General features: G+C 40.7%; 1 protein-coding gene across 1 annotated transcript in view; it reads right to left on the bottom strand.

Moving 5' to 3' along the window:
• Positions 1-13,820, bottom strand: part of ENTREP2 (endosomal transmembrane epsin interactor 2) — a 1,280,798-nt gene that overhangs the window by 112,290 nt on the left and 1,154,688 nt on the right. The window contains exon 8 of the mRNA XM_063926232.1: positions 5,255-5,330. Coding sequence (XP_063782302.1) covers positions 5,255-5,330 — 76 coding nt within the window. The remainder of the gene's footprint in view (positions 1-5,254; positions 5,331-13,820) is intronic.

Genomic DNA, 13,820 nt, shown 5'->3' with positions numbered 1-13,820 from the left:
CATGAAGATAATGCATTAACAACTATGATATTTTCTCTTAAAGGTTTTCAACACTCAATAATTGGCTTAATTAAAATGTAAATAGTATATAGATACACTTTAGAACACCATGCTGTATTGCATTAAAGAGATACATTCTATTAGGAATTTGTGGCATGCCGCACACTGAGCTATGTACAAAGAATCTAATCATTTTTGAAACTTTACATTCCTCTATGGAACAATTTCTGACAGAGTGATGCGAGACAGCAAGTGATTGGTGCCTGTTTCTTGAGTACATGTACTGTAACAGGCTGGTCTGGATTTTGAATGGGTATTCTAGAAAATCAATCAACAAAGATGATATGCAAACATTGAAGATGTGCAGACATTGGTCTATCATACTAATTAGGCTTCCATGGCATCCGGTTATTTGTGTAGAAAGCCAAATGGCTGGATCTGTCAACTTTGGTGATCTGTAAAAAAATGGCAACATGGATTGCATAGGGGTTAGCAGTACTGCCTAACTGCACTGAGGACAAGAGTTAGATCCCCTGTCATGTCCCATCTGTCTGGAGTTTCTATGTGTTTGCGTAAGTTTTCTCCCACACTCCAAAAGCATACTCAAGGCTATTGAGACAATTGCATGGTCCTAATACAGAAAGGTCGTGGCCAAATACAGGAGGCCAAAAATAATAATAGAAAACACTATGTGCTGGGCCAGGCAGCGCTGCACTCTGCAAAGGAGGACACTTGTCCCTCTCAGCTGGCCTGGGGGCCACTGATGGGCCCCTCCATGAGGCTTGGGCCTTGGTAGTCAATATCCGTCCCCACTCTTTCGGTGCCCATGAACATAATGGTATGTTAATTGGTAATTGAGAAAAAAATGAATGTGTATATGTATGTCCGCTTGATAGGGAATATGGATTGCAATTTCCACTGTGGCAGGGACTGATGTGAGTGACTGTAATATTCCCAGTAACAGCGTGTGTATTATGTGTTGGCTGAATAAATATCTGTTAATACCTTGAGCTTTGGCCAGAGTAATATAGCATATTTAATTTGTTATATCCAGTATAAGATTTTACCTAGGGGCTGCAGGACTGCCAGTCTGGACTAAGATAGCAGAGAGAGGGTTTCCTATAATGGCAGCCCTATCTGGTTTTTATTGGCTGCAGTCAATGCAGTTCATATAAGCCAGCCTTAAGCCCCACCCCCATATTTAAGCTCTGCCTCCCACAGTCGATGAACTTAAGCGCCGCCTCCTGTTGACAGTAGCTGTTAATCACCGGAAGGGTAGGGTGGAGACACCTGACGCTATGCAGACCCTCACCCAGACAGGTAAGGAGCCACTGCTGGTGATTGATTATTATAGAAGATTTTCATTAACTAAATCCAATCACAATCAGAAGAATTAGCAATTTATACAACACTCTGTGGAAAACATTATAATGAATTGGGAACTCAAATTAAACCAGGTATAGAATACTGTATGTATTTCTAATATTAGTACATCATAATTATTATCATAACGATAGTTATTAAAGCAACAATTGGCCTGGTAATTATATGTTTTCAAATGATAATAGAACATGTTTCTGATGTGAAACAGATTTTATTTGCTTATATTTTATTCCCACCTTCCTTCCCTCCCCAAGTATTTTTATTGAAGTACTGCACAGTGCACTGCAAATCACATGAAAAAACACAAGATCACAGTTTCGGTATAATAACTGAAATCAAGAATGGGCTGATGACCAATGACTAAATAACATTGCTAACACATGAAGAAAATGTCGAAATTACATGTGCAAGGTATAGGATACGCAATCAAGAAGCTGCTGCAAACAAAAAAGCCCGGTATTTTTTTTTCAATAAATCCAGAAAAAGATGACCAGTTCAGTTTTCCCTTCGCAATCAGCAGAGATAATATTCCTATTTACATTAATACTCAGCAAGCAACATTACAAAGAGGAGCACTTCAATTAGTCAGTGAAGAGGTTGATATATGATGGTAAATATCTCTGTTGCTACCAAGAAATAAACATTTTAATAGAAAAAATCCTCTAGGGATACTTCTCATGTGCCCCAATTTTGGTGGGACAACCCCTACATGGGAATGTTGAAAGGAAAGGAGCTTACATGAAATGGTGCATGCCCTAATCCAGAGTTGATCGCAGCAGCAAATTTGTTAGCAGTTGGTCAAAGCCATGTGCACTGTGGAAGGAGGGTGGGGGGGTGGGGGGGGGTCTGGGGTGAAGTTATAACATGTGCAGAGAGAGTTAGATTTGGGTGGGTTATTTTGTTTCTATGCAGGGTAAATACTAGCTGCATTATTTTTACACTGCTATTTAGATTTCAGTTTTAACACCCCCCCCCCGCCCAAACTGAACTTTCTCTGCACATGTTATATCTGCCCCCCCCCCCATGCAGTGCACATGATTTTGCCCGACTGCTAACAAATTTGCTGCTGTGATCAAGCATTTTTTAGAAACAATAACATTTAGAGACTAGAGAGATTCCGTACTCTACGACCCTCTGTTCTCCCACTGTGAAATTGCTTCCGTGGCATGTATATATTACAGAGGGTAAGGGTGCTCCACCCAAATGCTCTCTACCGGTGTATTTTAATTGAGTGCAGTGTGTGTGGTACATACGGGCCACCGGGGGTCCAGGGGCGCCCACACCGCATCTATTAAATTAAATACTTACCCTCCGCGGCGGAGCAGCTGCGTTGCACAAATCCCTGGGAAAATGGCGTGGCGCCATTTGTCCCGGTGATTCGCGCATGTGCAGTAGGAAAATTAGTGGGAAAATGGCCACCACAACATTTTCCTGGTGATTTGCACATGCGCTCTAGGCTCTGGGACAGCGCTGCCAGCTAGAGAGGAGGGGGCCCAGACGGATCCTGCACACAGGCCTCCTCCTCTCTAGAAACGCCCTGTTTCCCTCCCTTTCAATTTGAACGAACCGCAGTGGAGGGCTATGATGCTTGATCTACATAATTTGTGATAGTTAATTGTCTGTTTGATGCCTGTGGTTGACCTGTCTCCCTAATCCCCATTGTTATCCCCATTCTCTTTTTGTAGCCCCATAATTTACTTTATTTATTTTAATAAAAATGTTATGTTGAAAAAAAGAAAGAATAACATTTATTAGCATATGCTTATATTTCATTTATTTTAACTTGATAAGCTAAAAGAGTGATATATTAATGATGTTAGTCTACATTGATGAATATTTATAAATATATAGTATAAAAAAATAGAAATTAATGTAAGTCTGCGTTAATGTGTTCATTATAATGTGCAAAATGGGTAACAAACAATGCAATCATCTTTTATGACAATTTGCACTGGCATTCCTAGACTTCTGCACTAATGTTTTATCAGAGGAGCAGAAATTTTCACTGGTCAGCAGAAAGAGTTGGATGGAGTGCAGGTATGGGCAAAAATGAAATGTAAGCGATAAAAAGGGCAGATTTGCATAGACACTTGGGGATATATTTACTAAAAGTCGATTTGGGTCGATTTTAGGTGTATGTTTGGCCGATTATGATCGATTTCATGTTTCAGTGTCTAAATCATACATTTACTAAGAGATGAATTTTGACATCCTTTCAAAAAAAATGTCAAAAATCAACTGAAAGTAAATGTGGGATTTCGGGGTCTACTTACTAAAAGTCGATCTGTATTGATTTTTGGTCGACGTTTGGTCAATGTTTGGATGATTTTGTATTTCAGGGTCTAAATTCCACATTTATTTTTGACATTTTTTTTCAAACAATGTCAAAAATCATCTTTTAGTAAATGTGTGCTTTAGACCCTGAAACACAAAATCGATAAACAAATCGATTAAAAAAGGTCCAAACATCATCCAAAAATCGACCCAAGTAGACTTTTAGCTGTAAATTGGTAGAGACACATATGACAGAGGTTCCCAAACTTGGTCCTAAAGGCACTCTAACAGTGCATGTTTTAAAGATATTCATGGCTCAGCACAGATGGTTAAATGAAATGGACTGAAGTCCTGATTAAGTCAGTTGTGGCCAAGCATTGATATCCCTAAAAACCTTGATTATTAGGGTGCCTTGAGGACCTAGGACTAGATGTATTATACCCGCATATAATGCTTTCTGCTTTGCATCTTTACCAAGGCAAAGCAGAAAGCAGCCGCTCTGAGATGTATTCTCTTGTGAGATCTCCCATGCAGCCCGATGCCGACAGCCGCCACAGCCAGGGAATGGGCAATGAGACCTGCAGCTGTCAAAATTGATAGCTGTAGGTGTCGGAATGGTAAGTGCCACTGACCGTTCATACATTGCCCTGCATATTGGCATGCTATCTTGTATATAGGTGTGCCGATATAGACAGGGGCACACACTTCCCCGCATTCATTCATACAGGGGGGAGAAGCGGTATCCGTGCACATAACGACACTGATACCACTTTTCCCCCAATACGACCTGACTTACATCTACCCCTGAGTCTACAAAAGGTATGCACTATAAAGTAGACTCTCATCAAAGCATGGCCTCCAGTGACAACGATCATGTGTCTGAGCTTGCAACCACATCAGCGGCATGCCTCTAACACTATGACAGACCACCTCTGTGCATAATCATAACCACCTCCACCTCACACCTCCCAGTCACCACCCATGAATGCCCAATACATATTTAAAACATTTCTGAGACTGCGCGTCTCAATTGTAACTGCACCTCTGTGCGCCTGTACAGGCTCTGGATGCATGCGCAGAAGAAAATAATCACTTAGCTCTGCCTGGCACTGGAGAAGCTTTGTATACAAGGCAACAAGCAGAGTTGTTCTGCATTCAGACACACTGCTATGAACTGTGCATGCCGTAAAAGCACCCAAGTGTGCAGACTGCCAGTAACAAAATGAGAAAGGCTATAATAAAAATAGAGGAAACACAACGCAGAACTGCTAATGTGCTCGGCTAGCTTTCTGAGACACTTTTTGCCTTGGAAATGCTTTTTGGTTTGTACCTTGGGGCTAATAGACCAACTTCAAAACACAACAATGTTAACATAACAAAACAGAGTATGTGAATTGGATTTATAAGAGTTTAGTATTTTATGTACAGCATTAAACAGTAATTCAGTTTTTTTTATCGTTATAAAATTATTCACCAACATTATAAAAGTGAATTTAAAAAAACAGAAATATTCAAATAAGAAGAAAAATATATATAATCAGATTTAATATCAAATTCTCTTATTTGAACAAACAGGATATTTCAGAATGACACACACCTTGTGTACTGAAGCCAGCTGTGGTATTTCTGTCACCAAGGCTGGATTCTGTTGCCTGCTGGTCCGTACTGGTTCCCTGTAGGAATATAACATACACTTTACAGTATATACATTACGCATTATTTTCATGTGTGCAAAACATTTGCTATTAATCCCTTCAGGGAATGTGGGCATTTTAAATGACCATGAGTGATTCACTTAGTGCTGGTTGGTCTACGTTACCCATTAAAATCACCATTAATAGGAAATTATTGCATTTTCCTATCATTAAGTAGTACAGATTAGAATTGTACGAATAAGAGAAAAATGGTGCTACAGCTCAACCATACATACAGTACATATACATAATATTAATTTGTGAACTAAAATTTGAAAAGAACACACTCACTTTTTATATTATATTACGGAGACTCAAGATTGGCTTATACAGGAGATTGTGGAACCCTGGAATGGGCTAAGTGCATGGTGAACTTTATATATTTCTTAATATACATTAATTGACCTTAAATATACTACACCATACAGGTAGTTGCTGTGTTTTTCTGGTACTACTCCTTGATTTAAATTTATATCTTTGAACAAGCAGAAGTGTTGATGACCAACAGATATTCGTACAGATCAGCCCTGTTTTTTTTTATTACATTTGATACACAGATGTTTATGTAATTTATTAATTCACTTCAAATGCAGGATGTTCACAGGCTTGGACGGGGAACACTGCTTTAAAGTCGCATATATCTGGTTCTCCAGCGCCAATTTTAAAAAATCTGGTAACTGTGGAAAAAGCGTACCCTCAGCTTTCAGCATAGGGCCTTATACTCCTGGGGCCATTGGGAACTGGCCATTGAGCCCATACGAAAAGACGACTCTGGTCAACGTGTTCAATATGTTAACAATATAATGTCAATGTTAAGAATGTTGATCATACTAAATGTAACTCTAACCGCAGCCTATCCGTAACCCTAACTGGAGACTAACCTTAACTGCAGTCTAACATTAATGCCTATATGGTCATTGTGGAGATAAGCATAATGTTGACATTATGAACATGCTGACATTATGAACAAAGTTTGCAACATTCTGAGGGGCAGATTTATTAAGCTTGGTGAAGTGATAAATTGGAAGGAGATAAAGCACCAGCCAGTCAGCTCCTAACTGTCATTTTTCAAACCCAGCCTGTGACATGGTAGTTAGGATCTGATTGGCTGGTGCGTTATCACCTTCCACTTTATCACTTCACCGAGCTTAATAAATCTGCCCCTGAATGACAACATTCACAACCATTCCACATTAGTGTCAGCATTCTAAATGTCAACAATAATGACTGCATACCCTTAATAGAAACTCATGGATCTGTGTGTTAAGATTGCGTGTCTGCAAATACATACAACTTTTATATCTTCTGATGGCAAGAACTGCCTTGAAATGTGAAGTGGTGCTAAAAAGTTTTTGCCCCTTTCTGATTTCTGCTATTTTTTGCATATTTGTCACACTTTGTTTCCTTCAATAAATGTAAAACTGTATTTTGCATTTACTCAAGGTATCTTTGTCTTATATTTATTTTTGTTTGAAGACCTGAGGCAGATGTAATGAGTGACGCCCGAATCCGGTGGCCGTGCAGGATGCCAGCCGAAATCAGAATTTTTTTTAGAGGGGCAATCACTCACAAGGCAAAACCATGCCTTGTAATTGATTGCCCCTTAAAAAAACCCTCTGAGTTTGTCCAGCACCCCTCCCAGTTGCGGAACTCAGGCGTCATTACATCTGGCCCCTGAAATGATTAAGTGTGACAAATATGCAAAACTAGAAGATATCGGGAAGGGGGCAGAAAACACTGTAACTGTATGCAAAAATTAAAAATTGTATGGGGGACAAGATCTTTATTGACATTCAGGCGGTGAAGATGTCTTATTACAGGAACATTTCCTGGTTAGTGGGAAGCTCTGCCCACCACCACAAGTCTGTTCAGAATGGGTGTTCCAGTAATTGGGAGCTGTCCTATGCTTTGAATGGGATGACTTTTTTTAACCAGAGTTATCTGAGGTGGGCAAGCACATTTCTATATGCACAAATACCCAGGCAACAAAAACAATTAAAAAAAAAAATATTATTATTTTTCTTTATTTATATGGGGCCACAAGGGTTCTGCAGCGCCAAATTACAGAGTACATAAATAGTCAACACAGGAAAACAGTGACTTACAGTTGAAGACAATATAGGGCAAGTACCGGGTAAATAAACATAGCAACATCAGTAGACTACAGTGAAGTAAGTATCAGGGTGGCAGAAAACCCTGGGATTAGGTGCCGTCGAACATAGTTTAATTAAGAAAAGGATAAGCACATGAGGGAAAAGGGCCCTGCTCGTGAGAGGTTACATTCCAAAGTGGTGGGGCAGACAGACAGGGGTGACACAGACAAATAGGTGCGTTTTTATACTTTCGCAGATGACATTTATTGTATTATGCTATTTTCATCAGTATTGTAATGTACATAAAACTGCAGTCTGTATATTTCTTATGTTACATGTGCACACTCTATTATTGTGACAGACTGTGAATTCCTCTGATGCTTCATGAGAATTTTTTGCATCCCATGCAGCTTTAAAATATATTGACATTTAAAAGTGCATTAATCACTTTCATTCGGTGGCCTTTCCTAATCTTCCATATATTACAGCAGTGCTATTTTTAAATACTGCTAAACTTAAGTATTGTCAAGTACAGCAAAATGTAATAAATGGTTCTTTCCCCCCACAGAGTAGTAAAACACTGTTACTGGTGTATTGAACGAAGGGGCTAATTCAGGTTGGATCGCAAATCGCAATGTATGCTTCTCTTCTGCGATAGAATTTGCTACAGCAACAAGACTTTTCAACTATATCAAAAGAATATTAAAAATGCAAAGTATTTGCTGAGAAAATCAGTGCTGGCATAAGGCTGGGTACACACTGTCTGATGTGCACCTGATATATCGTACGAGCCACCGGCTCATACGATATATCGATCACATCAGTCAGTGGGCCTAATTCGCACCTGATCGTAGCTGCACGACTACGTTCAGTTACTCAGACATGCGGGGGGACGCCCAGCACAGGGCTCGTCCGCCCCGCATGTCTGGCCCTGCTCCCCCACACAAGTACAAAAGCATCACACAGCGGCAATACTTTTTTTCTTGACGAGTAGCTCCCTACCTGTGCAGCTCCTGCGTGCTGGTAGAAAGCTACATGTCGCTGTCTGGGTCGCAGCGACTGCGTGTGACGTTATGCAGCTGCCGCGGCCCGCCCCCCGCACACCCCCAAAACGATGGCCAAATGCCACCGGCCCGCTCCCTCCCGCCCAGCAACAGCCTCTGCCTGTCAATCAGGCAGAGGCGATCGCTGGGCTGAGATGGCCATCGGTTGTCTGGGATGCGCCGGTACACTGTGGTGCTGGCGCATGCGCAGTTCAGACCTGATCCACTGCTGCGCGAAAACGCACAGCAGCGATCAACGTCTGAATTAGGCCCAGTGTGTACAGGTGATATTGTATACGATGCGCGCTCCCGCGGGTCGTATACAGTGTCACATATTTTTTGTTCTGCACTTGAGAGCAGAATATATGTGACAGCCCTGCATGCTCTGGGATGTGGGTGGATGCGAGCACCGCCGATACATCATACAGTATGTATGCACTTACGATATATCGTTTGTGATGTCGCATCAGCCTGAACTCTTACAGTGTGTACTCAGCTTAAGGCATATCGGTGCGTTTTTTTTTGTATTTATTCTGTATAAGGGAAAAGTTGTCTTTTTATAAATGAAATGGAAACAGTGTTTTCTTACATATTGGTCTGCTAATGAAGCCTCACTCCCAATGAAACTGAAACAGAACATTACCAGTAGCCACACACGCACATAAGATTTATCTGATCTCGAGTAAAAAACCTAATTCTGCAAAGTGTAAAAATCTTAGAGGGCTATAACTGCAGCTTCATGTAACAACACGGATTATCTCAATGGGTGGTCTGATAGCAGAGAATAGATCAGCACCTGAGAACAAGAACATACTATAATACATTTTTTCACAGCTTTGGATAACTTCAGTCTGAATACATCTGCCATTGTCTCTCATAACATATTGCAAAAAAATATTTGATAATATCCTCATGCAGCACATTAGCTGTTCCACTGAAGAAAGGTGTCTTTGTGCATATTCTAAAATTACCTTGCCAGAACTTAAAAATAATGTGTGCTGCTTCCATAAAATATTTGATAAATCTAAATGAAGTGTGGGTGCATGATTGACACTGGTAAATGGGAATACTCTGAAAAGCAAGTAAACCCAGTCTTGTACACAGTGTCGGACTGGCATGTAGGGCCCACCGGGGGAATGCAGTGTTAGGGGCCCATGTTTAGGGATGAGGCCAGCTACCACATGGGTTTGCGTAACCATTTTGCATGGGATGGGCCACTTGATAAATATATACAGTAAATACTGTAGTACATGCATCATTATGTACTGGAAGGAACCTGATCCCTAGAGGAGGGGGTAGGAAACCCGGCTGTAGGGCCCATCGGGGGATTACCCCTGTACCCCTGTGGGCCAGTCCAACCCAGTCTTGTACATTCATTTATATCAAAGTCTAGGACCAAATTAAACTACCAGGTCCTGGGTTGAGCTCAGATCATATGCCCCCTACCCATAGACTCCTCTTATGTTGGGCCATGCACTGAAACAGATCATTATTTAATATCCAGTTGGAAATAATTTGAAATAGACATTTTCATTAGCACACAGCAAGCTCATTGCAATATAGCAAGAAAGTATTGGTGCAGCCGCTGAGCGACACAGATTCCCCAGCGACAGTAATTGGGAGCAGGAAAAGGAGCCTTGCTGCTCCGTCTGGCCAGTCTTGTATTTGTGCATATGTTACCTGGCTTTCCTAGCTCATATATTCACAGAAGTACTGGTAGACAGCCTGTGCTTTATTTCACCATAGTGGGATACCGTGAGTGGGGAATCCCTAGGCTACAGTGAATACCGGGCCTAAGATGATCTGTGCATGACTGGTGAGTCTATGGGTGTGTGAGGCACGACAAGAAGCACCCTCTACCTCCTTCTAGAGACCACAAATGTCTTGCTGAAGTAACTGGACTGTGGGGGGTGCCGGGATTATGAATGAGTTTAGGACCTTGTGAGTAACAACCAGGCAGGGAAACAACACAGTGTGAAAGAAATATTATTTTCACAATCTACTCTGGACTCAGGAGTTTTTTTTTTCTTTCCAAGCTACATATCCTTAAAATCTCCCTCTCCCAAACCCACTCTTCTTTACATAGTTATCAACAATCTGGTAAAATCTGATTGGCCAGTGTAATAGTCATCCACATGCCCATTATATAAAGTGAGAGGCTGTGCTACACTGATCACTTTGAAATAAAAAAAATAAAAAATAAATAAAATTAAAATTAAAATAAAAAATAGATATTACGGTTCAGGCACAGGGGCCTATTTTTTTCTTCATAAAATGATGTAAACATTTTAGTTTCTGCATGATTTTATGAATGTACTAAAATCCCAATGCAGGAGATATCACAGAAGTCTCCTGAGAAGATTAATTAGTCCTGCAGATCGCAGTCACCATTATTACCAATAGGGAATATGGTCTGACTCTTATCTATCAAACTCCAAAAAATGACGCTATTTCAGAGATTAGCCCTGTTAGTTTACACCACAGGAGAGAGATCTTTCGATGCCTCTCCTACAGCCTCCTACTGTGCGCATGCTTATGGTACCCATACACTTGTGCAATGCCCCACAACGCGACATTGTGGGGCATCGCACCAGCAGTTCAGGTGCGATGAAATCGCACCAGCAGTTCAGGTGCGATGAAATCGCACCTGAACTGCTAAAATGATTACCATGCAATCATGCGATAGATCGCATGGTAATCACGTGATGGCACGTCATCGCCGAGTGGGAGCGGCCTCTGGCCGCTCCCGGCGGATGCCCATCGCACATCGCAGTGCGATATATTGCATGTGTTTAAAAAAACACATGCGATCGCACTGCGATGCGAGAAATATTAAGTGCAGCACATACTATCATGAGACACGACATTCAAGTGGCGTGCCTACGCATCGCGTCTCATGGTACCTAAAATGTGCATACAATCCTTTGATTTCTCTCACAAATGCGGTCGAAATCGAAGGATAGCATCTAATATCGCACAAGTGTATGGGCACCATTAGTGTTAGATTCCCTTGGAGGAGTCTTTCACAAATGTAAAGACTCCTCTTATGTGGGTGGGATCTAATGCACATGGACAGTGGTTATCGCTACTGCTGTTCCTGCGTGTTAACTTTAGTACATAGTGGGGATATTTTCATACAGAACACAGTACTGGTCTAGTGAATCTTGGACCTGCACAGGGCTGTGTGTGTCTGGGGTGATCCTTTATTTAATGATTTAGGGGCTTATGGGGAGATGTACTAAGCAGTGATAAAAGTGGAGAAGTGAGCCAGTGGAGAAGTCGCCCATGGCAACCAATCAGCATTGACGTAGCATTTATAATTGGCATACTATAAAAGTATACAGAGCAGCAGATTGCTTGTCAATGGCAACTTCTCCACTGGCTCACTTCTCCACTTTCATCACTGCTTAGCACATGTCCCCCTAAGTATTAATAAATGCAGTACTGCCCAATTATTAACAATCTGTATTGCAACAGATATTCTCATATACCTGCTAAACTTAACACACAAGGATAGAGATATTGATAACCGATGTCCATGCGAGTTACTACCCTGGCGTAGTCGATGTCCATGCGAGTTACTACCCTGGAGTAGTCTTTCACATTTATCAGATTTGGGAACCGATGAGAGGCTGCATGAGAGGTATCTGAACATGTCTCTCCTGCGAGTAAACCTCCATAGGCTGAAAGCGGTTTTTGCTGAAGATTGTGGAAAACCAACGGGGCCAAAACAAAGTTTTGCTGTTTCTATATACTTTTGTGTAGAGATGAGCGGGTTCGGGTTTTACTCGGTGTTACTCGGATTTACTCGGTTCTCAAAACGGCATGTTATTGGCTCATGGATGTCACGTGTTTTGGATTGCCAATTAGATGCCGTTTTGAGAACCGAGTAAAACCGAGTAAAATCCGAACCCGCTCATCTCTAGTTTTGTGAATAAAAAAAACTTGACAAATAGGCCCCTTAAACCCTTGCACCTGAATGAATTTAGTGCAAGAGATATTAACATGAAGCAGATGAGGAGTTAGAGGAAATTAGGAAGAGAAAGAGCACAGGAAAGAGTGGCAATTACATGTGAGTTATTTCCCAGTATTGTCTATAAAATACAATTCTGCAATCACATTAGATGATACAATGTCATTAGAACAGAACAAGAAAACCTAGCTGTACCATGACTAACTGAGTATTACCCTTTAAAAGCTTTCTCATTATACTAAAATCTAGCAAGTTGAGATAGAAATCGGCAGCAAAACTCATCGCTGAGCAGCAGGAGGTTAAATAAAAACTAGATCCGAAGGGAAATGTGGTTCTTTACAAGGTCACTTACAGCAACATCGCTACAATCACAGAAATGTCTGTAATGGAAAAACGAAAGAAGAAAATACTGAGCATTGTAAATTATTCTTAGTACATAGATCTCTTCCAGTTAGAGGTAAAGTACGTGATCATTTCTATCAGTATAGACCATCTTATTTACATTTTGCAGAGGGGATGTATGAGGGGATGAATACTATGCGCTCAATCAAGGAAGTGGCTTTGAGTTGATCACATCAGTGAAAATCAGCAGATGTGGAATATGAATTTTCAATATTCAAGAGGTGCAGCTATAAATGTAGCAGGAAAAAAAATAAAATGAAGGGAAATTGAGAATTGTTCTGGAGCCTGAAGTACAGGCAATCAGCCCATTTATTGTGTATGGAAATGGACTACTGTCTATAATATGGGAAACTGGACACCCGCCAACTCAAACAGCTTTCTGCAGGCAATGTCCTTAAACTGCATCTAGGGAATAATCTGTGGTTGCTGAAATCTTGCACAATATAGTTGTCTATTTCCTCTTGTTGCTGTATAATGAAACATAAGTGTCTCGAGCTGCTTTCACTGTTCTTAATGCTGAATTTCTGCTGGGAAATTGTTGACTTTTCATGTTTGATAACATTGCATAAACTGGGGGATGAGAAAGTTTTATAATCAATCATTTGCTTTGGGATTCTAAGATAATGTAATGCTGTAAATACCTCTTTCCAGAGATGACATAAATTATTATAGTCATATTTTACCTCCAGGATGTCTTAGCTCACTGATTTAGGTACTCACCCATGTGTTGTGCATTCTGAATGTGCAAGTGATACAATACATCCAATACACTTAGCTTTAACATTGCACTTATTATGATTGTAAGAGTTGAAGAACGTCTGCAAATGATATTATGGCAAGCCTATCTATATACTGTATTACAGTAAGTGTTCTTGTCATTAGAGCATATATCTGCATGTTTATATCAACTATCTTAATTCCATAGGGAACAAAAACAATAAATGAAGCTTGAAATTAT

This window comes from Pseudophryne corroboree, chromosome 6 (genome assembly GCF_028390025.1).
Source record: "Pseudophryne corroboree isolate aPseCor3 chromosome 6, aPseCor3.hap2, whole genome shotgun sequence".
NCBI classification, from domain to species: domain Eukaryota; kingdom Metazoa; phylum Chordata; class Amphibia; order Anura; family Myobatrachidae; genus Pseudophryne; species Pseudophryne corroboree.
The sequence above is the reverse complement of the archived record's forward strand: the minus strand, read 5'-3'. Positions and strand labels throughout refer to the sequence as shown.